The sequence below is a fragment of the Polypterus senegalus genome, chromosome 17, assembly GCF_016835505.1.
Source record: "Polypterus senegalus isolate Bchr_013 chromosome 17, ASM1683550v1, whole genome shotgun sequence".
Taxonomy (NCBI): domain Eukaryota; kingdom Metazoa; phylum Chordata; class Cladistia; order Polypteriformes; family Polypteridae; genus Polypterus; species Polypterus senegalus.
In genome coordinates this window covers 20672434-20698660 of record NC_053170.1, presented here as the reverse complement: position 1 = coordinate 20698660, position 26227 = coordinate 20672434, and the positions used below count along the sequence as shown (strand labels likewise).

Genomic DNA, 26227 nt, shown 5'->3' with positions numbered 1-26227 from the left:
CTGTAGTTGCCATCTTGAACTGTGTAGATGGTACTTTGCTTTTCTGTACTGAACTTATCTCCACTTATATAGACTTCCCTTTATAGCTGTATATACATTTTTGAGTTCCTTGAAAAACCACACGACTTGTCAGTGGGGCCATTTCCTGACATAAGTTCTAGGCTAGGCAGCTACTTTGGTGGCCCCACATCTAGTTGAGACACAAAATAAGGTTCCTGCTTAAAAGACCCTGCAACACAAATTTCTTTGAACGCAACTTAGTCCAGGGGTCTCCAGCTCTGGTCACTGATCACTACTGTAGCTTAAGGTTTTCATTCTAACCCTTTTTCTTAATTAGTGACCAGCTTTTGCTGCTAATGGACTTCTTTTCCTTTCATTTTAATCGACTTGTTTTTCAGGGTTCAGTCCTTTGAATTGCTTCATTTTTTTCCTTAAAAAGAAATGAGACATGAAGTGAGCCAACAGATGAGCACTTAAGTTATGGCCTAAAACTCCAAGCAATTTCACTCCAACCAGTTCCTTAATTAGAAGGTAGTTCTCATTGTTAATTAAACCCTTTATGTAAATCCATTGCTTTTTGGTGCTTTCATTCTGCCACTGCAGACATTTCCAAAAATGTCATTTTAATTTTCTTTTTTCTAAGAACATCACCAAAATGTTTTGTGGACTTGAACAGATCAACATTACTGAGACCATCAACTTTCTTTATTTTCAGATACTGCATGATGGACACAGGTTGTCCTATATTGGCTCATTTTCTATCTCATTATTATTTGTCTGTTAATTAAGCAAAAAGAATAATGAAGGCAATTGATTCAAAATTAAGGCAAAAGGATTTACTTAGTAGCAAAAACTTTTCACTGCAGCCATACTGGTACACAAGGACCAGCGTTGAAGACCCCTGATAGTCCTCTTGCAAATGGAGTGCCAAACCCTCAAAGATGAACTGACACCTGTTGTCTAATCATCTGGTCAGTCTGCCTTACTTTAAGTTTGAAGATAAAACAGAAGGTGGGACTGAACCAACATTCAGGCTCACTGCAGCTGCACAATATGCAATAAAGGTTTGTGGCCTCAACATGGTGCTACTCAAGGTGGTCCTGAGTGTGTGTCCTCTTCACTGCTGGGTTTGTGTCTTCTGTCCCTCGACCTATGTGGCTGAAATCTCTTTCACAATTTTTTCTCATTACATCCTGCAAAATTTGAACTCCTCTTGTCTGGTCCTTTCCCTGTCCTCCATACTATAATGTTGATTTGAGTGATAGTGATAGTGCTTTGGCTTCTGAGCTCCACGGACTTGGGTTCAATTTCCAGCCCCATCATTGTTGGTAGATTTTTCACACTCTTGTTGTGTGTTTTTGTTTTCCTCCTTCATCCTAAAGATGAAATTGGATTAAACGCGTGTGTGGTGTGTGATTGTGCTCTGTGGTGCATTGATGTTCTCTCCGGTTGCTTCCTGCCATGCCCCTCTTGTTAACAGTGTAGGCTCCTGAATCCTGCAATCTAGTGGCGGAAAACTCAACTTCAGAAACAGTTTGCAGTCTCCGCACATCACTTTAATCATTTTCAGGTTCTCAAAATGCACAGCCACAATTACTTGGGTGACCACATAAAAACAAAATAATGGTGTAGAAGATTAACAAAGCAATAAATATGCGTTTTTCCTTAAAGTGATGCTCTTTTTAACCCTTTGAGTTTCAAGCATGACGTTAAACATGTGTAATAAGTGGAAAGACCCCTTCAAGATTCAAAGTGCGATGTCATGCATGTTACTTTGAGTTTGTCCTCTAAACCTACTTTATCGATGCCTTTCAGGATATTAAATATCTGGATTAAGTCACCTCTGAGTTGAAGCACGCTAATTATATATTTATTGTGTCCATGAATGCAAATGAAAATAACAATTTTATTACTTTAATTTTGCGCACCATTGTATTAGATATAGTATGCACTTGGCGTGGCGTCCTGCCCAGGTTTTATCCCTTCATTCCTGTATTGGAAAAATAAATTCAGAAAACCGATCGCTTTATTTCCCTCCATGTTACACCCGTATGTCAAAGACGGTGGCATTCCGCAGCCATCCGTGATCTGACGCGGCATTTTATTTTTATTCTACACAGGAGTCAGTTGGTCACGTCCCTCTCATGTCCATCAGTTTTTGTTCTGGCAGCGACTCGCGCGACCTAACGACGTGCCATCCGCTCAGTCGTCTGGCTTTGTGCGCTCTTCAGATCGCTCGTGCGACGGTCACGTGGCTGTTCCGGCGGGCGCGCGCTCCTTCTCTAAACTCTGCGCGTTCCCGCCCCAGCAGCCGCGCTGCATTGAAATCCAGCGGCAGCCCCCCTCCATCATGCCATGGATATGCTATGGCAGTACCAGTTTCGAATCATCTTGCTTGGCGACTCGACGGTGGGCAAGTCGTCTTTGCTGAAGCGTTTCACCGACGGCTTGTACAGCGACGTGGCGGACCCCACGGTCGGCGTGGATTTTTATGCCCGCTCTTTGGAGATCGAGCCGGGAGTGAAGATTAAGCTGCAGCTTTGGGACACAGCTGGCCAAGAACGATTCAGGTGAGGGCGTGCATTGAGATCGGCAAGGACGATGCTGCCGTTAAAACCGCTTAACCCCGTGCAAGGGAGCCGCGCAGCAGGGCGTGGTGCCTCTAGTTCGGATGCTGAAGAAAAAGAGGCTTCGTGATGCACTCGGAGATGCGTACAATAGACAGGCATCCCCCGCCAAGCGTGCGTGCCGGCTCCTCCCTGCACTCGGCGGCTTCAGTGGGGCTGTTGTCGGGGTTAAGACTCCGAATGCGGATTAATTAGACGGAGGGCCGCACGTCGTGTAGTGGGCAGCTTGAGATCGGGCGCTCTCGATGAACCAAATCACCGACGCCACCGAACACGTTAGAGGACTGAGGCACAAAGTCTCAGTCCCTCTTTGTATTGTGGGCTCCGTGAGGATCGACTAATTCGGGCGCTTTGTGTTTTCGGTGGCTCAGTGGTTAGCGCGGTGGCCCCACCGCTCGAAGATCGCGTGGGTCTGAGGCGATCAACCCACGCATCGGCCAGGCTTGGGGCATGTCGTATAACCGGGACATCCAGGGTGGGCACGCAAGCCCTGAACTGGACGTTCGGGTGGTCCTTTCATTGTCATTCAGATAAGCAAACCAAATGAGTGGATAAATACAGTGGATTGAGAAAGCAATGACACTCCCTCACTTTCTGCACACTTTACTGTGTTGTCAGTTTAATTTTAAATGGATACTTCTACCATTTTTGTCCATCAATCTACACTCGATAGCCCCCAATGGCAAAGTGAAAACATGTTTTGGGGGAAAGTTTGGAAATGTATTAAAAAACAAAAACTGAAATATCTTATTCCTAGAGGTATTTGGGCTCTTTACTGAGGCACTCCAAGTTGTGCTAAGGTGCTTCCTGTTTGCTGTAATTCTCCTTGAGATGTTTGTAGAAGCCCACTTATAGCAAATGGAATTGGAAATTGTTTAGAAAGGCAGATGTGTACCTGTGTATAGATGATCCCACAATCCACACTGCACATCAAGACAAAAACCAAGCCATGAAGTCCAAGAAAGTCTCTGTAGACCTGTGCGATTAATTGGTGTTGAAGCGCAGATCAAGACAAGGGGATAAAGCCATTTGTAAAGTTTTGAGTCTTTTCAGGAGCTCAGTAGCCTCAACAATTGTGAAACAGAAGTTTGGAACCACCAGGACTCTTCCTCGAATTGTTTGTCAAGCCAAACTGAGTGAACAGACAAGAAGGACTTTGGTCGGGGAGGTGACCAATGGTCACTCTAACAGAGCTCTAGAAGTCATTTGCTGAGTTGGGAGAACCTTGTTGGAAGGACAACCAAGTCAGCAGCTCTCCATCCATCAAGCATTTACAGAAGAGGGGGCCAGGAGGAAGTCACTCTTGAGTGAAAGGCATTTAAAGGACCCTGGAGGCATGGGGACAAATGATATCTGTGTGATGAGACAAAAACTGAACTCTTTGAGCAGACCTCCAAGCACCGTATATGACAAAAGTCCAGGCACTACTCATCACCACCCCTATGGTAAAGCATGGTGGTGGAAGCATCATGCTATGTAGGAGCCTTTCAGCGGCAGGGACAGCAAGACTGGCCAGACCTGAGAGAAGGATGATTGCAGCCAAACACAGAGGTGACCTGCTCCAGGGATGATGGTTCACCTTTCAGCATGGGAAGTGCACAGCCAAGACAACGCAGGGGTGGCTTTGGGACAAGTCCCTGAGTGTCTTTGAGTGGCACAGCCAGAGCCCAGACCCAAATTCTACCAAACATCTGTGGAAAAACCTGAAGATGACAGATGACAGACGCCTCTCATCCAGTCTAACGGGGCTTGAGATGCACTGCCAGGAAGAATGAGATAAGCTGCGCAAATCCAGGGGTGCAAAGTTTCTAGAGACTTACCAAGGTGACTCAAAACTATAACTGCTGCCAAAGGGGCTTCTACAAAGTATTGAAGGAAGGGTCTGACTACTTCTAGAATGACAGATTGCAGTTTTTGAGTTTTAATAAATTTGTAAAACGTTCTCATTTTGTCATTATGGGTTACTGAGTGCAGACTGATTGACAAAAATGGTAAATTTGTCCATTTGAATGAAATCTGAAATACAATAAAATGTGCAGAATGTGTAGGGGTCTGAATCCTTTGCAAATTGACTGTTTCATGGTAGGCTGAATCTTTGGCTTCATTGAAGTGGTCCTGATGAATAATTGCAGGGAATTTCTATTAGAGGCCCCAAGTGAAGTAAACCAGGGATTTTCTGCCCAAACTCTGGTTGTGGTGGTAGCTCGTGTGACCCTCTTACCGATTTAGTGGAACTTGTTATCCTGGACTTCATATGAACGCACTCCTTATGCGCATGTCTGCCGTGTTAAATTCAAATGCAGGACTGGACAGGAAGCTTCAGACTGGTCAGTTCACATCTTGTACTTGACCCCCATTTGAGACCCCGGGCAAGTGTGGGGGCCAAACGTAGAAAGTGAATAGAGATGTTGTGCATTCACACTGTAATCCAGTATTTCCTAAACTTGCTTTGGAGTGCCGCTCTGTCTTCTAGTTTTCACTCCAGTTTATTAATTGGGAGGAATTCCTATCTGTAACTGGGCTCCCAGTTTTGTTTTATTTATTTTTTATATATTTTACGTGCCGAAAGAGTTAGAGAGTTTAGTATTTTGTGTGCATTTGACGATACTGTGGAAGATTTCAGATTTGCTAAGTGTAATTGTTGAGATTCCATTTTGTTCCCCACAGTAACTTTAATAAAAGTGGACGCTTCATGGTGAGCACAAAGATATGTGTTTAGTGCTAGTGGTGCTGCTGTCGGTGCTTTATTACTTTATTAATTCTCATGTGTAAAATAAATCATATCATGGACTCAAACAAATGGAGCACTGATAGGGTTCAAAAACAAACAAAGCAAACTAATATTGACCCACTGACTTACTTAGCCTGCTAAAAACGGCTGTGGACTGAAGTGGGCCCATGGAGCTCGTTGGAGGGCTAATGTTAGAAAGCCCAATAAAAACGACCATCACCAGTGATTTTGTAGTGTCAATCTGAGATGAGATCTTCACAAAGTGGTCCAAATTAATTACAAATATGAAACACAAAATCACCGAAATCTCATAAGTTCGCACCTTCATCAAGTCAGCATTTAGTGGGTCCCCCACTGACAGCCATGACAGCCCTGAGTCTGTGCACGGAGGTCGCTCTCTGTCAGTTCTGCCATTTCTCCTCATTCTTCTTCTTTACCAGACTGCTGAAGCTCCGTCAGGTGTCATTGAGATGGTGAGTGTCAAGTGTCAAGAGTGTCAAGTCGAGCCACGAGTTCTGAACTGCATTGAGATCTGCACTATGACTCGGCCACCCCAGGACATTCATATTGTTGTTTTGAAGCCATTCCTGTATAGTTTTGTCTTTATGTTTGTGGTTGTTGTCTTGCTGGAACACAAATCTTCTCCCAAGGAGGAAGTTTCCTGCAGACTTCATCAGGTTTTTCTTCAGGATTTCCCTGTATGTTGCTGCCACCGGTATTACTTCTAGTAAGATGGTGTGCTTTTGATAACATGGCATTTAGTCTGATGGGTAAAAAGCTCAATTTGGGTTTCTTCAGACCACAGAACCTTCTCCTAGCTGACTTCAGAGTCTCCCATGTGCCTTCAACCGAGATGTCCTGTGTGTTGCTTCTCTTTGCCACTCTCCCATAAAGCTGGACTGGTGAAGCACCCGGGCACAGTTGTTGTCTTTCCAGTCTGAGCTAGTGTAGCTTGTCACTCCTTCAGTGTTCTCAGAGGTCTCTTGATGTCCTCCCTCCCTCCTTTTCTTCATGCTGATCACTTAGCGTTTGTGGATGGCCTGCTCTAGCAGATTTACAGCTCTACCATACTCCTTCCATTTCTTCGTAACTAATTTTAGATGGTTTTTCAGTAACTTGGAGATTTCTTTTTTTGGTCTCCTGACTTGTGCTTTTCAGTCTCCTTTTTGTGGATTTTCTTGGAGTGTCCCTGTGTCTTCATTGTGCAGATTAGCTCACCATACTGACTCTCTTCAGTTTTGCCCTTCACATATGCTCAAGTGAAACCCCAGACAGTTGGTCTCCTTGTAACTAATTCTGGGATTTCTAAACCCCATGGGCTGGTGATGATGTAGGACTGTTGTGTTAAAGGAGGAGAATACTTGCAAGTTCAATTATGTTATAACAGCTGCATGTTGTCTTTGGGACAAAAAAACAACCAGAGGACTTCCTAGCAGTTTTTCTATATTCATGAACTTGGAGAGGCATCAGTCAGCTAACTCTTAAGAATTACCCTGGGCAGAGAATGTGGACCCACCTGTGCTTGCTGCCCCACTGGCCTTCGTAAGAAGACACTGGCAATGCCATATTTTGGCCGTACTGCTGCCATATGAGTCTAATTAATCTTTGTCTCGAGAAAATACCTCCAAATAGGCAATGCTGCTAGTGAAAACGTCCAAGCCTTGCCCTTCATTGCTGAGGTGCTTCACTTGCACATTGTTGAGCCATGCCGTTTGCTTTGTTTTGACGTTGTGCCCCTTCATGTGAGTCATTAGCACGCCGTCGCTACTACACAACAGCATTTCCTGCACACTCCTCTATAGTAGTGAGAAGTGAGGTGCAGGCAAGCAGCGAAAAAATTAAAAAGTGCATGCATGCGCCATCTAGCGGCTGTGATTGAGCACGAGCAGAGCGGACGGCTCCACACACACACACACACACACACAGGTCTTTATTTATTTAGGGCTGGGCAAGTTAACGCCTTATTATCGCATTAACGCATTAATTAATTAACGCTGACAATTCTTTTATCGCTCATTAACACAATTTTTGTTATTATTATTTTGAAAGCCTCAGTCTCACTAGCGATCGATAGAGATCAGTGATCTTCTTGTTACAGCGCTTTTCAATATGCTTTTGCTAGAAGGAAAGTTAGCTTTGTTGATTTGACCTCGATTCTCTGCGAGTGCGTGAGTAGCAAAGAGCTTTTAAAATGGCACGTGGAGGGACACCAAAGTGAACGCTCAAAGCAAAATAATCTGTGGATGACTTTTTTCCATATTATCGCTGAATCAGACTCTAATTTGTTGGACTCCGATTTTGATGCAAGTGATCTGGAGATTTAGATCGAAAATTAAAGTTAGGTACCGGCATCAGCTGATCGGTCCCCCGCTGATCGTGGAAATAAATCTGTTTATTTTTATAAATATTCTGGGTTGCCCTTACATCTAGCTGAGGTTTGGTGGGACACCCCCCTCTAGTGGGCATTTTTGGAACTTACTGGTGATTTATGCACCCTGGAACTCCCAGGTCAGGACCACAGAATGCAGACAAACACAGAGCACAGAAGGGGGCCGTCCGTCTGCTGGATATTTAGAGTTCTAATTGATCTCGACACAGTTAAGACGGCACCAGGGCTTTAATGGTGATGTCCATGTTGTTTCTACTCTGGGTTCAAGTGGACGATTCTCCTTGTGTTAGAGTGCACTCCTTCTCTGCCTGACCTGGTCATTTGTTTCAGGTGTTCTGTGCTTTTCTCAGTTAAGGTCTTTGCTGTGTCATGTAAATCTTCATACTCGTATCCTCATACTCTACCTGGCCCGAGAGTTTAGTTGCTGAAGTTCCCTTTTTGACGTAGTGGCCGCTTCTCAAACTGCTGGTGCAGTAATGTGGCTTGTCAGACTGGATCTCAGCTTTCTGGTCCACAAAGAGCAGAGATTGTCAGCTTTTAACTCCCATGGCAGGGAGTGGCTCACCAGCTTGTAGTAGTCCGGTGCCACTAAGATTCTTCGACGGTGATTTATTTATTTTTGTAGTGGAGATTCTAGGGACACACCCAGCCTTGGCCCGACCCTCACGCACTCACAAGCAGAGACAATAATACAACAGCAAATAAAGAATGTATTAATAATAAATGAAAACAACGATCCCACCCCAGTTCCCCTTATGGCGATGTACAATCAACATGAAAACAAACCACAACAATAAGCACACACAGTAAAGTCCATGAAAGGACGGCAACTGATGTAATGTAAAGATGAAGGTAAATTGTCCAGAGATCCGCACGTTGAAGGGGAATGTACAGATAGTCCTACCGGTAGTTCCTGAAACGGTAAAGATGGTGAAAGCGCTCCTTTCTTCACAGGATGGCCATAAATCCACATACAGTCGTCATGTAACAGGCAGACAGTAGACAATCCAGACCCCGACCCGGAAAGGATCCAAGACAAAAATGAGAAAGCAAAGGTATCACAATGGAAGGTAAACAGACAGGAACTTTAGACACTAAACAAAAATACTTATTTTCTCCTTAGTCTCACCGGCCTCCTTTTAAACGCCACGGTGGCTTCCTTGAATCCCAACAGCCCCTGCACCCTCAGCAGAAGACCAATCAGAGCTACTGCAGGGACTACTGGGAGTTGCAGTTTCAAGCCCCAGTAGCACCGCTACAAGTTTTTTAGTTTCAGAGGGTGCGAGAGATCATTTTGGAGAGTGTGAGAACAGAGGTCCCCCCCACCATGTACCCACTGAAGTCTCTCAGGAGTTCCAGTGAGTGTGCCCCCGAGTGTTGGGTGCAGCTACTTCTCAGGAGGAATTCTAACCTCTCGTGACTGGATTAAGGTCACTTCCACTTCCAAAATCAGGGCCTTCTCATTGGTGCGTTAATCAGAATCGTCATTCTTGGAATTGTTGTGCTCAGCTGTCTATTTCACGCCATCTGCCTGAAAGGGGTGTCTGCGAAGATGTCAGGTGAAGTACAGCCTGGTCCTGGTATGAAGAGTTTGGTCCCTTACCTTGGAAAGTAAGTGGGGGTCTGGTGCTGCTGGATGTCTGCACCCCTGCTAAATCTGCCGCTGTAACAGGCCTGCTGTGCCACTAAAGCCTAGCAGAATGGGCAATGCCTACTGTGTCCTACAGCGCAGTTGACTTTGCTCCCCCTGTTTCTTTTCATGAGGAACTCATTCATGTTTCCTCCTAAATCCAAAGGATGTTCAGGGTAATTTATTTAGGAATTCCAAAAAGTCGCAGAGGGGTTTGTGGGTGGTCTGGGGTTGGTTCCTTGCATACCCCTGTAAGCCTGTACTAATGCCCAGGAACAGATGAAGAAGTATTTACAGGAGTCTCCACTTGTAGGCTCTGCATGTCTAAGTAGTCTACAGCAGGTGGTAAGCTGGGGTAGCAAAGCTGCTTCTGCTGGTGAACCTGCTGGGAATTTCTTATGCCGGCGCGCCACTCCCTTAAATAGTGAACACTGAATTAAAACTGGCACAAATGTTATTTCACGGAAGTGTTGTTGTGGTTTGTACTGTTGAGGGTCCATTCATTGTCTATGAAGAAGTGTGCATGTTCTTGCTGTGTCCATGGAGGTCTTCCTTTGGGTATTCCAGTTCACTTCCATCATCCCAAAGACAAGTTTTAGTTTGACTGGCAGCTGAGGTGAGTGTGCCCTTGAGCAGACTGGCACTCTGTCCCTAGTTGCTTGCTTTCTTGCGCCTGGAGCTGCTGGGTAGACGTCATCTCCCTCTGGCCCTGTTTGTTTTTTTCATCCAGGATCTCATCCCTTTTATTTGAAAGTTTCTGCAGTTTTCTGAATATTAATTATTTTGTAAATTCAGTTGTGGATTCTGTTTTCAGTTTCATTTTGTTTTTATTGTATGCATGTAATATTGTGTGTTGTTTATCCATTTTGCTGTTATGTTAACATGTCTTGTGTTTTTGTTATTTGGCCTGCCTCCTGTATGTGGAGCCTAAGGAGGCAGGGCCACCTAGTCACACAGTTCAAGTGCTGGCAGCAGTGTTTCAGTCCAAGCTGCTGATGCTTTAGACTCTCCAGCATTGCACTCTGGATTTGGACTCACATTCTTGTGGTTTTCGGGTTCATTTGGATTTCCTGGATTTGACCCCAGGCTCTTGTGCTGCCCTCTGTTTTGTCAATTCATTGGATTTGTTTGCTTCTGGTTTTTAACATTCAGTTAAAGTTAATTTAGGCTTCTTTTGTTCTAGCCTTGCCTTCTGGTGTTTATTTTTCTTTCAATTCTCAAATAACTTTTTTTTTTACATAAAGGAACTTTGTTATTGGCTGTCCCTTGGACCTGATGTCTTTAAAAGTTTTTTCCTCTTGTCCATTTCAGACTTTTTGAGACTTTTCATACGTAAAAGTCTTAACTCCGTTTTTGGGTTTGATCAGAATTTGAGTTTAGGTCGAGGCTGCCTAGGATGAGGCCTACTTAGTGGCCCCAGACCTATGATGAGGGCAAGTCTGGCTTTTGTGTAGCTTTTTTGAGGCCAACTCCACTATTTGTTTTTTTTTTTTTTGTTAGAAATCATAATATCCTTACTTGGATTGTACAAGTTTGAAAAGGTATGGATGGCCGTTTAACAATAAGCATCTTTTGTTATATGTGTACTTTTTTGGGGCATATTTTGGGGCTCTTTTATGTGAACTTTTCAGTTTTGTGATCATTTTGGTAATTTTAAATTTAATTTTTGTAACTGTTATGTTTTATTGGTGCAATGACATTTTGTCATGTCGTCACACATGTTGTCATTTGTCACACTTCTGATATGAAATATGGTTGTCATCACTGAGTAATTGTCACTCAGTGGATATAACATCCTTGCGAATTTTAGTGGTACACTCTCAGGCCCGTGGGTGGCTTAACAAATACAGAGTTAGCAGAGAGTTAATCACACTTTTTAACAATGCAGCGCGCTGTCTGACACTCATTTAATGTAATTCCCACTCTTGTTTTGGATGCCCAGAGAGCCGATTGTTTCATGGATGCTGGTGGAGCAGTGCTGGTCGAAGTTCTAGGGTCCCAGAGTTCCCCTTTTTTGATTTTGGTGTACTGAGGGGAGTGTTGCCCCCCTTGATGATTTCCACGTGCTGACATTCGATCATTTCACTGAGTTATGGGGAGCCTGGGTACGCACCCAAAAGGCCCTGACACTTATGTTTATTTTCTATCCTTTGGCTGTTTTTGTATAATTATTTTTCATGTTTTTGTTAATATTGTCATGTTTGTTTATTATGTATTATTTACAGTATTTCATGTGTATTTCCTTCTATTTCCCACCCTGACATCACTGCTGTTTTATATTCTGGTGGGAGATAAGGTCCCAGCAGAGGTTCCTTGATTGCATTTTGTGGATTGTTGGTTGTGTCAGTACAGCTCCTGATTTTTGAGATTTAGTTGATTTTGTTGCTTTGTCTTTGGATTCTGACCTCTGAACAACGAATTGAACTTGTTAGTCTTGGGTTGCCTTTAGAGGTAAATCCGTTTTGCCTTTTTTCCCCGTTTGCCTTATATTTGTGCTTCCTTTTTTGTTCATATAACTTAAATAAATCCATTAAAGGCAAACTAAAGCCAGCAAAACATGTGTATAAACCCACATACAGTGCATCCAGAAAGTATTCAAAGCGCATCACTTTTTCCACATTTTTTTATGTTACAGCCTTATTCCAAAATGGATTAAATTAATTTTTTCCCTCAGAATTCTACACACAACACCCCATAATAACAACATGAGAAAAGTTTACTTGAGGTTTTTGCAAATTTATTAAAAATAAAAAACTGAGAAATCCCATGTACATAAGTGTTCACAGCCTTTGCTCAATACTTTGTTGATGCACCTTTGGCAGCAATTCCAGCCACAAGTCTTTTTGAATATGATGCCACAAGCTTGGCACACCTATCCTTGGCCAGTTTTGCCCATTCCTCTTTGCAGCACCTCTCAAGCTCCATCAGGTTGGATGGGAAGCGTCGGTGCACAGCCATTTTAAGATCTCTCCAGAGATGTTCAATCAGATTCAAGTCTGGGCTCTGGCTGGGCCACTCAAGGACATTCACAGACTTGTCCTGAAGCCACTCCTTTGATATCTTGGTTGTGTGCTTAGGGTCGTTGTCCTGCTGAAAGATGAACCGTCGCCCCAGTCTGAGGTCAAGAGAGCTCTGGAGCAGGTTTTCATCCAGGATGTCTCTGTACATTGCTGCAGTCATCTTTCCTTTATCCTGACTAGTCTCCCAGTTCCTGCCGCTGAAAAACATCCCCACAGCATGATGCAGCCACCACCATGCTTCACTGTAGGGATGGTATTGGCCTGGTGATGAGCGGTGCCTGGTTTCCTCCAAACGTGACGTCTGGCATTCACACCAAAGAGTTCAATCTTTGTCTCATCAGACCAGAGAATTTTGTTTCTCATGGTCTGAGAGTCCTTCAGGTGCCATTTGGCAAACTCCAGACGGGCTGCCATGTGCCTTTTACTAAGGAGTGGCTTCCGTCTGCCCACTGTACCATTCAGGCCTGATTGGTGGATTGCTGCAGAGATGATTGTCCTTCTGGAAGGTTCTCCTCTCTTCACAGAGGACCTCTGGAGCTCTGACAGAGTGACCATCGGGTTCTTGGTCACCTCCCTGACTAAGGCCCTTCTCCCACGATCACTCAGTTTAGATGGCCGGCCAGCTCTAGGAAGAGTCCTGGTGGCTTTGAACCTCTTCCACTTACGGATGATGGAGGCCACTGTACTCATTGGGACCTTCAAAGCAGCAGAAATGTTTCTGTAACCTTCCCCAGATTTGTGCCTCGAGACAATCCTGTCTCGGAGGTCTACAGACAGTTCCTTTGACTTCATGCTTGGTTTGTGCTCTGACATGAACTGTCAACTGTGGGACCTTCTATAGACAGGTGTGTGCCTTTCCAAATCATGTCACATCAACTGAATTTACCACAGGTGGACTCCAATGAAGATGCAGAAACATCTCAAGGATGATCAGGGGAAACAGAATGCACCTGAGCTCAATTTTGAGTTTCATGGCAAAGGCTGTGAATACTTATGTACATGTGCTTTCTCAGTTTTTTTATTTTTAATAAATTTGCAAAAATTTCAAGTAAACTTTTTTCACATTGTCATTATGGGGTGTTGTGTGTAGAATTCTGAGGAAAGAATGAATTTAATGCATTTTGGAATAAGACTGTAACATAAAAAAATGTGGAAAAAGTGATGTGCTGTGAATACTTTCCGGATGCACTGTATCTAATCTTATTAACCAAGCAACAGTTCAGAATCAAAAAACAAGACTACTTCCAAAATCCAAAAAGATAGCCAGAAGACAGAAGTTGAAGCTAATGCAGCCGCAGCCTTCAAGCTGCATTGTCAGGGGGCTCCACCCTCCTGGGCTCAGTATATAGTGCACAAATCATATAACAAAAGGGACAAATAATAACATAAAAAAGTAACTTAAACCAAAAATTCAATCAAAATATATATAGACAACAAAACAAAAAATAATCAATAACAATACATACAGAGAGAGGAGAGAGGTTAGGAGCACCCACTGATACAGCACATTGCCGCACCCACCACATGACAAACCAACTCAGGATCACAGAATACGACCTGAGTGTAGCCATGCGACACAAGTTGAGATGGGATGGAACCAGTGGAAGGTTATTTTATGGTGGCTGGAGTGCCAATTCTGCCACCAATCCCCAGATTTTTTTGGTTGGAGGGCATATATGCAGGGCTGGATAAGGAGATTAACGTCATCTCCAGGATGGAGCAATTGCAGGTTAAGGGTACTTAAGGGTCCAGTGAAGTAGAGTCACTTTTTGACGTTCACGGGATTTGAACCAGCAGTCTTCCGATTACCAGTGCAAATCCCTAGCCTCTGAGCCACCCCTCTGCCCAATATGTAAAGAACATTTAAAAACAACAACGAGGTCAAGAAAAAAAGAAAACACAACTCAAGGATGGAGCCCTGGCTGTAATACTAACATAGCACCAGCAGATGGCCTAAAACTCTTTGGGTTTCTATACCACTCTCCCTGCCTTATGGTCACAAGATGGTACAAGCAGCTACTGAATGGTCTCTGCTGCCTTCCTGTTTAGCAGTCAGTAACATTCATTGATCTAAGAACAGCCATGAGCTACAAGTGACGACACAAGGAGCTTTCCAATGGACAGCACAGCGGTGTGGCCATACAAACACCTTCTGAACACACTGAAATCACTTCCTTTGTTTTTTGTCTGGCATCTTCTGATTCAGTGGTACCAGAAACCCCAACAATCAACAATATGATATACCGTTGGACTCTTCTTGAAGTCTAGTTATGCAAGACGTCAAGCTTTTTGGGGCTCTCCTCCTCTTTTTGGCCCAAATAGACCCGAAACCCCTAATTTTTAGGTCATTTGTGAACCATATTTTGTGCAGGAAATTAAAACCTTATGATAAACAAAATAAAGCAATAGGTGTTATCACAAAATATGATGAGAAGGGCTTGAAGTTATGCCTGTCACATCAATGGACCCAGGGGTTCCCCCTCTAATGGGATGCAAGGAGTCAACGTTACCCCTTTTCACAAAATGACAAAAAAATTGGGATCAGTAATATAGACAGGTGGGATGTCCTTTTATGTTGTTTTGAGGTTGCTGATCAGAAATATGATCATATTTTTGATATCTGACTCTTTACCGGTTGTCCTAGCCCTCTAAGAGGCCCTCCAAGAAGGTTACAAATGACAAATTTCAGACATGTGGGGTATCTCAAGGGTCAGTGATTATGAATATGATGGGATTTTTGAATTTTGATCCTTAACTAGGGGTTGTAGCTCCCCATGGACCTCTGTCAGAGGGTGAAAATGACACGCTTCAATTACAATTGAGAATTTTTCACACTAGGGACAATTGAGGATCGCCAGTTCACCTAACCTGCATGTCTTTGGACTGTGGGAGGAAACCCACGCAGACACGAGGAGAACATGCAAACTCCACGCAGGGAGGACCCGGGAAGTGAACCCAGGTCTCCTAACTGCGAGGCAGCAGTGCTACCCACTGCGCCACCGTGCTGCCCAAGACAATAATACGGGCAAGAAAAACTTTAAGAAACCCTGACCCAAGATGTTAAACCCACCACCAGCTAATTAGTTGGCCTTCATCCCCATTTTCAAAGTTGACTTGAATTATAAAGCTAATGTAAATAAAAAAAATCTGTCTCATTCAAAGCTTCAATAAGATGACAAATGACAATGAAGTTAAAGAACTGTGTATTTGTACTGAACTGTGTCGTGCGCATGTGAGATTTAACACATCAGTTGAATGTCCCGGCCGAGAGGAGCATGGATGGAGTTTATCCCGAGTGGGATGGTTCCTATTCCCTTCCCCACATAAGGCCTACACAGACCCCTACGACTCTGACGGGTACATTCGTTCGTCTTACGTTATTCTCAAGTAAACACGGAGCAGATTGAGAAAAGACTTGAAGTTTGAAAATATACACTGTCGCAGTAGGGGGCAGTAGTGCTCCCTTGAACCCTCAGGTACCACGCCAAACACCTGGTAAAAGTGCTACAATTATTCTTTTTATTATAATAATGTGCACCAAGCACCCTCCACTCCACACTATTCATAAACCACAATAACAATAACAAATCAATAATAATCACAATCCTCCACTCCCAGATGCGTTGCCCTCCTACCACCCAGCTCAGCTCGCCGTCTGGGAGTTCCCTCAGTCCTTTTATATTCCCTGACCCGGAAGTGTTCCCAGTCCCCAGTCCATGTGATCTTGTATCACTTCCGGGTCAGGTAAAAAGTACTTTTCTTCATCCCGGAAGTCCGTCGCTCTTCCTATGACGAACTTCCGGGTCATAGTGTACAAATAAGTCTTTGGTCCTCCCTGCAGCTCCCTCTTGCGGCCCCTGTGGTATCCAGCAGGGCTGAGAATAAAAACTACATAGTCCATGACTCACTGCTGGTCTTAGGGGCACCTCCATACTGCAGGGAGGGCTCCATCTGGCGGCTTGGGGGACTTGGCCGGGATAAACTGCCCGGCACAGTCCACAACACATGCATATCATACAGCAATACAACACTGCAAACACAATCAAATGTCGGCCAATTTGTGGCTTGAAATATCGGCGAACATCAGTTTGCTCGTCGGCGAAAGTATGAAAAAATGAAAAAAAATGTGAGGGACAAATACGTCTGCATATGGAAGAAAATGTGTAGCAAGAGGAGTGATGATCCTGAAGGGCAAAAACCGCCTGCATTATAATGGATCATTCACTTTTCTTGCATGCTACTAACACTAGCAACTAGCATTCAGAAAAAGTATCAACTGCTTTTGATGGCGTAGTAGGCAATGCACGTGGCTAAGGCATAGCCTTGATGCAGAAGTATAAATCTGCCTTGGAGGTTGACATAATGCATGGACAGGGATGACTGCCTCCCAGGTCCAAATGTTCCCCAGTAAACTGGGTGGCAGTATCCCTCTGGTGTAACTCCAACTGGGACACCTGCAGGGGAGCATGGGAGTTGTAGTTCTGGAGGTCAGCCCTACTAAAGGGTACTGTTGTGAGGAGAGTCCCCTGCAGGGTGGAGGTTCCAGCTATCCCAGAAGTCCTCCCTGGTCCTGCTTAAAAGAAGCTCCTCCACCTCAGCCAGACAAGTCAGAGTCGGGTGTGAGGAAGGAGAATGCTTGTCTGGAGAGGAGTGGAGGAGAAAAAGAAACACAAAAGAATAGAATTGTGTTCTGGATTGTAGAGGAAGAAGCATCCGTGAAGGTAATTTGTCAATTACAAATGTTTCTTTGAGCCTGGGACTGGTGTGGCTGAAGTTGTGTCTGGAGTTAGGGGCTCTGTTACGCCCCCTACAGATCACAGCAGACGCAATGTTAAACAAAGGGCAAAATGAAAAGAAAGTCAGCTGATATACTTTGGGTTGTTGAGTGGAGATTGATGGACACAAATGGCAGATTTATCCAATTTAAAAGGAAATCAAGTGTGCAGATAGTGAAGGGGTCTGAATACTTTCTGAATCCAATGTATATCAACTACGATTTTGGGGGTTACGATTTTGGTTTTGATGAAAGATGGGTCCAATTGTTGGCACCTGCATCACGTTTCTTGTCTATGTTTCATCTTCTGGTCTCTCTTCATATAAATAACCTCCTTTCTCTAGTATGTGCAGAACAGCATGACTTCCTAGACGAAAATTCTTCAACAGTCTCTTCCCTCCTTAGTTTCTGGTTATTTATTCTTTCATTTATTTTTGCAGATCCATCACCACCTCCTACTACAGAAACTCAGTGGGTGGCCTCCTGGTGTTTGACCTGACTAACCGGAAGACGTTTGATCACATACGGGACTGGCATCGTGAGGTGGTTGAGCACGTCAAGCCTCACAAAATGGTTTTCATCCTGATCGGGCACAAGAGTGACCTGACAGCTGAACGACGCGTGTTCAGGGATGAGGCGGAGAAGCTGGCGGCCACCCTTGGGGTACGCTACGTGGAGACATCTGCTAAGAACAACAGTAACGTAGACCGCGCCTTCGAATTGCTGACCCTGGACATCTACGAGCTGATGAAGTGTGGTGAGATCATGCCTCGCGATGGCTGGGACGGAGTAAAAAGCGGCCTTAATGCCAAAGTCCTCTACCCGTCTGAGCAGGAGCCACCAGAGAGCAAGTGCCATTGTTAGTTTTACTTTCTGAGTCTCCAATAGCCTGGTTCTCATGGTTATGTGCCGTTGTACCATCTGGAATGATCCAGACGATCTTTGTGACCTGCATTAAGCAATTACTTCCTCTAGCATAGTCTAGTAACACAGATGTTTTCATCCTGGATGGGTTTCTTCTCATGAGAATGCACCATGGCTGCTGTGTGCTGTCAATGGAATGCAACCCCCCAGTGTGGCAAGGCCAAGGGGAAGCATTTTACAGCCATCACTTAAGATCAGTAGCTGGAAGCTGAACCATGACAACCAGCGTCTATTGGACCATTACATTCTGCTCCAAGCAGCCACATTAAATGGTCTAACGCCATCAGAGGCGCGCACACACACCATTCATGCAGACATTTTGCTTTATTCTTGCTGTTCACCAGTGCCGTGAATTATTAGCTGGCCTGCTGAGCATCTCAAGCACAGCGGCCCATGTGTCCTGATGCTCCTCAGGATGAAGGAGCAGCACGTGTCTTCTCAGTACCACTAGTTAGGAATTGGAAGTGTGCAAAGTTACAAGACAGACTTAGCATCCCATGGGGGAGAGGTTGAGGTGGGCTCTCGTCCAACATGGAAGACAGCGAGCACATGGAGCATCAGGTTGGAAAGCCACGCACTCCGTACCAACAGATGTCCCAATGGAGGTGCTACCAAGTGTGATGTCCACCAACAAGAAAAGGCCAGCGTTAATTTGATTTAACTTTCAGTCCCCACTCTCCCGATTTAGAGATTGTAACATATCACATTTACAGCTGAGGCCCAACAAAATTCTCCTTTGGAAAATGTCTTCATGAAGTATTGGATGACTGCACATATCACAGAGGTAAAGGAAAATGACATCTGTAGCTTCCTGTATACTTGGGACTCAATAGTCCAGAACATTCCATTTGCAGAAACTGGAATCTTTTAGGCACATCATCGATGGTAGCATCTAACATTGTCTTATGTGAGAGTCTCTTCCCAAATTCCCTGGCTTGACCACCAAAATTCAACTCTCAGATTTGTTTAAGTTCAAAGGACTAGTGGGATCATCCTGTTGTGAGTCCATGAAACACCAACTGTGAGGGATGCTCTTTGAGGTTTAGGGCTCGCTGGCAAATTCCAGATTGAGATAAATGGCCAAGCTGCACTGAGAATGGGACTGACCAGGCCTGGGCTGTCTCTGCCTCTGCCAACCTGGGACCCCCAGAGCTATGACGGATGATGTTCTCTGCAACCCGTGGTGCTGCACTTTCTTTTGTAGATGACTGCTTCCTTCACAACATTCCAAGCCGGGCACAGTGCCATCGATCCCTGACTCCCGCAGTCTTGCTTTTTTGCTGCTTTGTTGATTGAATGTAATACCACTGTTAGCGTGGGGCAAACAGATGTTTTTTGTACAAGTGAGGACTTTGCATCAAACCTTACTTTATCTGCTTAACTCTTCCAGCTGACGTCCATGAAAGTGGAGTTATTTTTCACTTAATTGCAAACTTTTTGCAGAAAATGTGGGCATCCCCACGTCATCAATATTTTTTGGGCTTAGTGGGAGTCTGCTTAAAAAAAAAGAAATTCCCAGCATTGGCCGGAGAAGATGACGCCGTTAGGCCGGCTGCCATAATGTGTAGGACTTCCGAGCTCATTATTTGATTTGTTCTTTCATTTTAATTTGTGCCGTTAAATCCCATTTCCTTCATCTGCAAGTTACACTCAGGACTGATCATACGGTGCAAGTCGGTCAAATCACACACTCACACACACTGATTGGGTGGACGCCATTAAAGCATCTTTCTTCCTGCCATAATTATTATGAAGGCTGTAAGTACAGTGAACAGAAGGTTTCAAATTTAAGGTGATTAAGGACACGTGGACACAGGAGATACGCATGTTAGGAACGGTAAAGGCGTGGAGTTCGTTAACAAATTAAGCGGACCATCAGTCGTCAGTCTCCATCTGAACTTTCTCAGACCTACCAAGTGCATCTTTGGGATTTGAGAGGAAGAAACGAAGTTGTCTGTGCAGAAAAAAAATCTCATGTAGACCCCAGGAGAACATGCAGGCACATGGACATTGCTAGGATTCTGAAATTTTGGAAGACATTTCTGTGTTTAATTTGTACTTTTATATTTGTTTCAACAAAGTTGATTTCTTAATCATTATGTCCATCACATCATCACTATCATAAGCTTAACAATTATTTTGAATTATTTGTTAACATCATTATTACTTACTATCGCTATTCTTGTGATACAAGCGTCACCGTTTTTTTTACCTTTTTTCATGGACGCCGGCATCCTGGGCCATGTCTACTAAATGTTGCCTTTCCGGTTTTGACCTCGGCTAGTTTTGTTTTACGATTCATCTTCCGATTCCATCTCTGTTCAACACGACCACTGCTCTGTGCAGTCAGTATGCCGGGGAGCCATCGGGGTTGGAGCAAATGGTAGGGAATACCACGGCATGGTCCACGGAGGAACAATGAAGATGCGGTGACGGTGAGCATGCTTGCCTTTCTACTGCCCAATTGGAGGTCAATTCCTGCCTGTTAACTCTATTTGTTATGGCCCTATGTGCGGCCATATTGTCTTTGGAGTTATTTATTACAATGTGGGAGAAGGAAAAATCAATAATAATGTGTATAAAGAAGGCTACTAACAATAGTTAAGTACTAAATGTATGATATGTAAGGGGGATAACGTTGTGATTACAGTGGAACCCTGGATTGCGAGCATAATTCGTTCAAGAAACGTGCTTGTACAGTAATCCAAAGCACTCGTATATCAAAGCGATATAAGAAATAATGGAAACTCAGATAATTCGTTTCACAACCCACTAACATTTATATAAAAATGATTAATACAAAATATAAAGTAAAAATACATAAAACAAAATAACCTGCACTTTACCTTTGAAAAGAATCATGGCTGGTGTGAGGGAAACGAGAGAGGAGAAGAGAAAGGAGAGGAGGAGGATTATTGTGTAGGATGACTTTTTCTACATCTTCCAGAACACGTGGCCGTTGCTGTGATACTCTCGTGACTCCTTTTGCTGCATCAAGCCCCCTTATTTCTTCTCTCTTCTTTAATATTGTGCAAATCGTCAACGTAGACTTGTTATAAAATCTTGCAGTGTCGGCCACTCGCGTACCTCATTCGTGCCTCTCAATGATTTCCTTCTTAACTTCCACTGTAATCATCTCCTTCTTCTTATCACCTTCCTTTTCAACCTTTTTCTTCATGGGGGTCATTTTCGCACACACTCTAAACAGTATATGCTAGCACAGATGTTGACTATACGAGTGAGCCACAATCCCGCAGTGAGTGAGTGAGAGAGAGAGAGAGAAGTTGTGATCACGTGAGGCTCAGCAGACAAAGCGTATCCATAGTACTCGTATTGCAAGACCTCGCTTGTTCATCAAGTCAAAATTTATTAACATTTCTTGCTCGTCTTGAATTACACTTGCCGATCAAGTTACTTGCAATCCAAGGTTCCACTGTACTGTTCTTGTTACATTTCTATCTTTCCACTTTTTCATCCAGGTAATGCTAGTGTATGCGTATAATATAAATATATATATATACATATATATATTAGGGTGGTCCAAAAAAACAAACAGTTTCAACTTCTCCACGAGGCTGGCTTTATTCTTTATCATATTCGTTCTCATTAAAATGTTGAATGTTTGTTATAGACTCCATTTAGAGGTCACACCATTTGGCAGTTTTGCTCCACACTTGAAGGTCTACAAATTTAGAAGTTGGGAACTTTTTTGCGAGTGTTTGCGACCAGTTGAAGAATAAACTGTTTCTGTCCCTCGTCCTTTGTCAGTTTGTCATTATACTTTTCAATGAGACGTATTCCTTTTTCAGCTGCGTCATTCACTACCCTCATGCGTGCTGAAGGTTCAGAAAATCTGCTGTTCTTTCTGTTACCAGATCCTCCAACTTCAGCTGTTCACATTCATTTCCCAGCTTTAAGCCCTATTCGGACGGGATTAGTTTAACACCAGGAGGTGAGGTAAAGTAATAACTACTGGAGGACTGCTGTCATTTTTAAGCTCTATTCAGATAGGATTAGTTTTGACACCAGGAGGCCGTGCAAACTCACTGATTTCCCAGCAGTGCGTTACTCTGTCCCAGCATTTCCACATTCCCTTTATTGTCAGTTAAGGCCCCACTAGTAACCTTTATTTATAAGAACGGTATGTCCGTTTGCACCTCCAAGGGGGACAGCACCGCATGCACCCTCTTTTATATATGAATTGTGCACATCAGCACGCCAACAGAGCTCTGAGGGGATATAACACTACACCCCCCTTACTCAGCATGTAAAACAAGGAGTACACCAAGAGTTTGTGTGTCCCACATCAGGCACTGGTAAAGTAATAATTACCAGATGACCTCTGTAACTTTAGTCCTATTTGAATCACTCAAATGACAGAATTTTACTTGGGCTTATTTTTTTATGGACTTTTCACAGAAGGTAACTGTCTCCGCGATTTTTACTGTGATGTACACACAGTCAATGAAAAGTTACTGACATGTGCTGTTCAGATAGGACAAAAACTGCTAACGTTCTCTGGTTAAAATGACTTTACACCACCTCATGGTGCAAAACGAATCCTGTCCAAATAGGGTTTCAGGCGCTGAGGAATGTCTAGTAACGGCGATCCCAGCAGGATTTGCAACATCTTTATTTTGGTTGGGCTAAAATAGAATCACCTATTTACTTCTAGAATGATCTTTAAAATTCTACTTAATACTAGAATGTTCTGGAAACTTCTGGAAAGTCCGCCTAAGTACTAGAATGCTCTCTGTTGCTTTTTTTAATCATTTACTAATCACTTGGCCAGTTAAGAATCCCATGCAAGAGTACGTATATAGTAGTAATACAAATAGAGGGTTCAGAATGGAGTGACCTTAAAATGTTTCACAATTGGGCCGAATGTTCACAGCCTAGCAAACTAGAAAAAGTGGACAAAAACAGGTCTTGTGGAGAAACGATTCTACAAACATCAACTCATTGCAATAGTTTGTGGGCCACTCTAATATGTATGTGTATATAATACTCCACACATCTTTTCTCGGCCATGCCATATATGTATATCTATATATAGATACGAGTGACGTTCAAAATGTTTCTGCACTTTTTTACCTCTATTTTTTAAGAATTTCAAACACAAATGACATCATTTTTCTACATAGTCGCCTTCCTTTGTGATGCAGTTTCTCAGTTACATGACACTCTCAGACACGACCAATTACTACTCCTCCCGCCTTCACCGTTTCTAACAAAAATATAAAAGTGCGGAAACGATTTTGAACGTCCCTCATATGTAAACTAGACGATTGGAGAAGATAAAGATTAGGGAAGTGTCCAAATCAATGCTCGTTTAATAGATGGAAAATCAAAACAGAATCAAAGAGAATGAAATAAGTACTGGTGGACTGTCGATAAATATAAGCTCTTCTGTTGAGCAGTAGTGTCTCTCACTGACGCAGGTCCTCAACTGAACTCCGACTTCCAGGTTGTCTCTTCTTTACATAGTGGTGGAGGCGAAGGAGACAGAACTTCCTGGTTTTAACAGGAAGTGATGTCAGTGCTCTTTCAGTGGTTCTCTATCAGGTGTACAGATGAAAAGGTGTCAGCAAGTGCGCCATCTCTTGCTTGGGAGTATGCATAAGATTTTCAAAAGAGTCTATGAATATCAACCACAAGTGTTATCTTGTTAGGTAACCAGCTAATAATCAGATTGCGATTCAGACTTAAAAGAATACAACAACAACATTTAGTTCTATAGCACATTTCCATTCAAAAATTTTACAGCTCAAAGTGCTTTACATGATGAAGAAAGAGAAAGAGAAAAAAGACGAAATAAATAAAAATGAGAATAATGGAACACTAATTAACATAGAATAAGAGTAAGGTCCGATGGCCAGGGAGGACAGAAAAAACAAAAAAAAAAACTCCAGACGGCTGGAGAAAAAATAAAATCTGCAGGGGTTCAAAGGCCACAAGACCACCCAGCGCCTTCTCGACATTCTACCCAACATAATTGACCACAATCAGTCCTCCTGGTATTCAGGGTTCTCATGGAAGGACTTGATGATGACGGTCACATGGACTTCTACCCTTTAATCCATCAATGTAGGAGATGTATTTGTTATGGCCTTCTATTGTGGAAGCTTAGTTGTGGAAAAAAAAAATGTAGGACATCATGGTGCTTTGATCAGGTGGTGATGGCGCAGGTCGCCACCCCAGAAAACCGGAAAAAGAACAGAAGAGAGAGTAGGGGTTAGTACAGATTTTGGAGCCACCATGAATAGTAATAATAATTAATTAGATATGCAGATAGACAGACAGACAGATAGATGGACAGATACATTAACTTTTGGTCTTTTTTGGTACCTTTAACATCTTTGAATCTAAAATATTTCAGTGGTAATTCTGGATATCTATAATGCCATTTTAGCTTGTCAAAATGAAATGAAGGTATCGGTCGAGTTTTTGCTTGTCAGACTGGGATTGCAGATAAGAGGCTGTATGTCACAGAGCATATTAATGATATCTCTGATTCAAATTCTAACTCATCAATACTGAATTGTATTATCAGTTTTAATAGTCAAAAATATATAGTAGGTGTACTTTATATTAAATTTGAAAATTATATCTCTTTTTGATCCTGATTACACTGTAATTATGACTAACCAGAGCGCAAACACCTTGCCATCTGATTCTCCGGCAGCCCACCAGTCATTTTTTAATCTCTCGTGGTCTCGACTGTACTTTTGTTCATTTTCGACTGTCACCTTTGTCTTGCTCTTTTGCCTTCAAATTTGTTTGCTTTATTGTTGGCCGCTTCTTTCATGTGCCCTGTGATTCCTGTTTGATTTGCTCAACCTTATCTCTAAGTCTTCCCAGCTCCCGTGTTCCCTTTGCTCATCTCCCATATGACTTTTGCCTCTTCCAGTTTCGTTTCTTTCTGATCGTCTCTTCCTTGCTCCCTGTTATTTTTGTCCAGTTACCTTAGAGTATTCTTTATTCACCCAACTGTATCTGACATTTTGCAGTCCTCTTTATGTAATTCCACTAGAGACTCACAAAAGTGCTCACTTAAACCCGGACAACCAACACACAAGGGGAGGGTAAAAGCCTGATAACGGGTACTGAACACAGTTCAAGGGGGCCTGGAAATTACAAAGCAGATGTTCAGTCTCTTTTTAATCTACTATATAATAACTCCAAGATCGAGCTAAAGTAGATGTTTTAGTGCAGGTTTCTTCAAAGTGGGGATGCCCAAATCCCACTGAATCGCTCTTATCTTGCTCACGACAGCGCACCGCCACACACGCCTCTGAAAGCACCTCATGCCACACATTCTGCCCTCGTTTTGTACGTAGCTGTCTGCTGTTTGTGTGCCGATCTTCATTGCATTGTTAGTCACAGAGGAGTCTCCCCCGGAGTGCTCACACCATTCACACACTGGTGTCAGGGTGTTGGCTGAAAGTGTAGAGCATGGGGCTGGGAGACTTTCCAATAATGTTTGTTTTTGTCCAAACCAGCTAAGGGCTATCAAGACAAAAATGAAGTGTGCAGACAAAAACATCATCGTATACAAGCAGTTGCCATCATCATCGTATCCTACAAGCCACCAGAATCGCTGTCTACTACGGGCAGTCATCTTCATCGTTGTGTCCTACAAACAGTTTCAGTTCTCATCATGTCCTACTAGCCATCACCATCATTGTCGTGTCCTACAAGCAGTCATCAACATTGTCGTATTGCTTCTCCGGCCATAAAGGCAGAACTGTAACAGCGAGATCCTTAACTAACTTTTTCCATTGCTGTGATTCTGTGAGCTGCTTCAGTGCATGAATGTGATGGACGCTCCACCACAGTGACATTTCTTCACAGAGTGTTCATCCAGGAAGAGCTGCTGCCCAACAGACATTATATATTCATGATAAGTGGAGTGCCGTGGGTATAATTAATTAAGTTGTTTAGAAATAACCTATCTAAGACACTCATGTATTTGTTATGGCCTTCTATTGTGGAAAAAAAAACATTAGGCAGGCAAAATGATAACTTCAGCCTGTCTTTATGGATGTTAGGCGAAAGACTTATGTGATGTATGATCGTTCTCAACAATTTAAAGGTGTTGTTAGTTGTCGTGACCTTCTTAATTCCATCCA

The 26227-nt window shown here is 43.2% G+C and overlaps 1 protein-coding gene across 1 annotated transcript; it reads left to right on the top strand.

Annotated features, from left to right (window-relative positions):
- Window positions 1-2312: 2312 nt before the first annotated feature.
- LOC120517982 (ras-related protein Rab-39A-like) lies at window positions 2313-20828 on the top strand. Its single transcript, XM_039740526.1, has 2 exons — window positions 2313-2570; window positions 17612-20828. Exons 1-2 carry the CDS (start codon window positions 2356-2358, stop codon window positions 18033-18035), a joined length of 639 nt encoding a protein of 212 aa, XP_039596460.1. The 5' UTR covers window positions 2313-2355; the 3' UTR covers window positions 18036-20828.
- Window positions 20829-26227: the final 5399 nt, after the last annotated feature.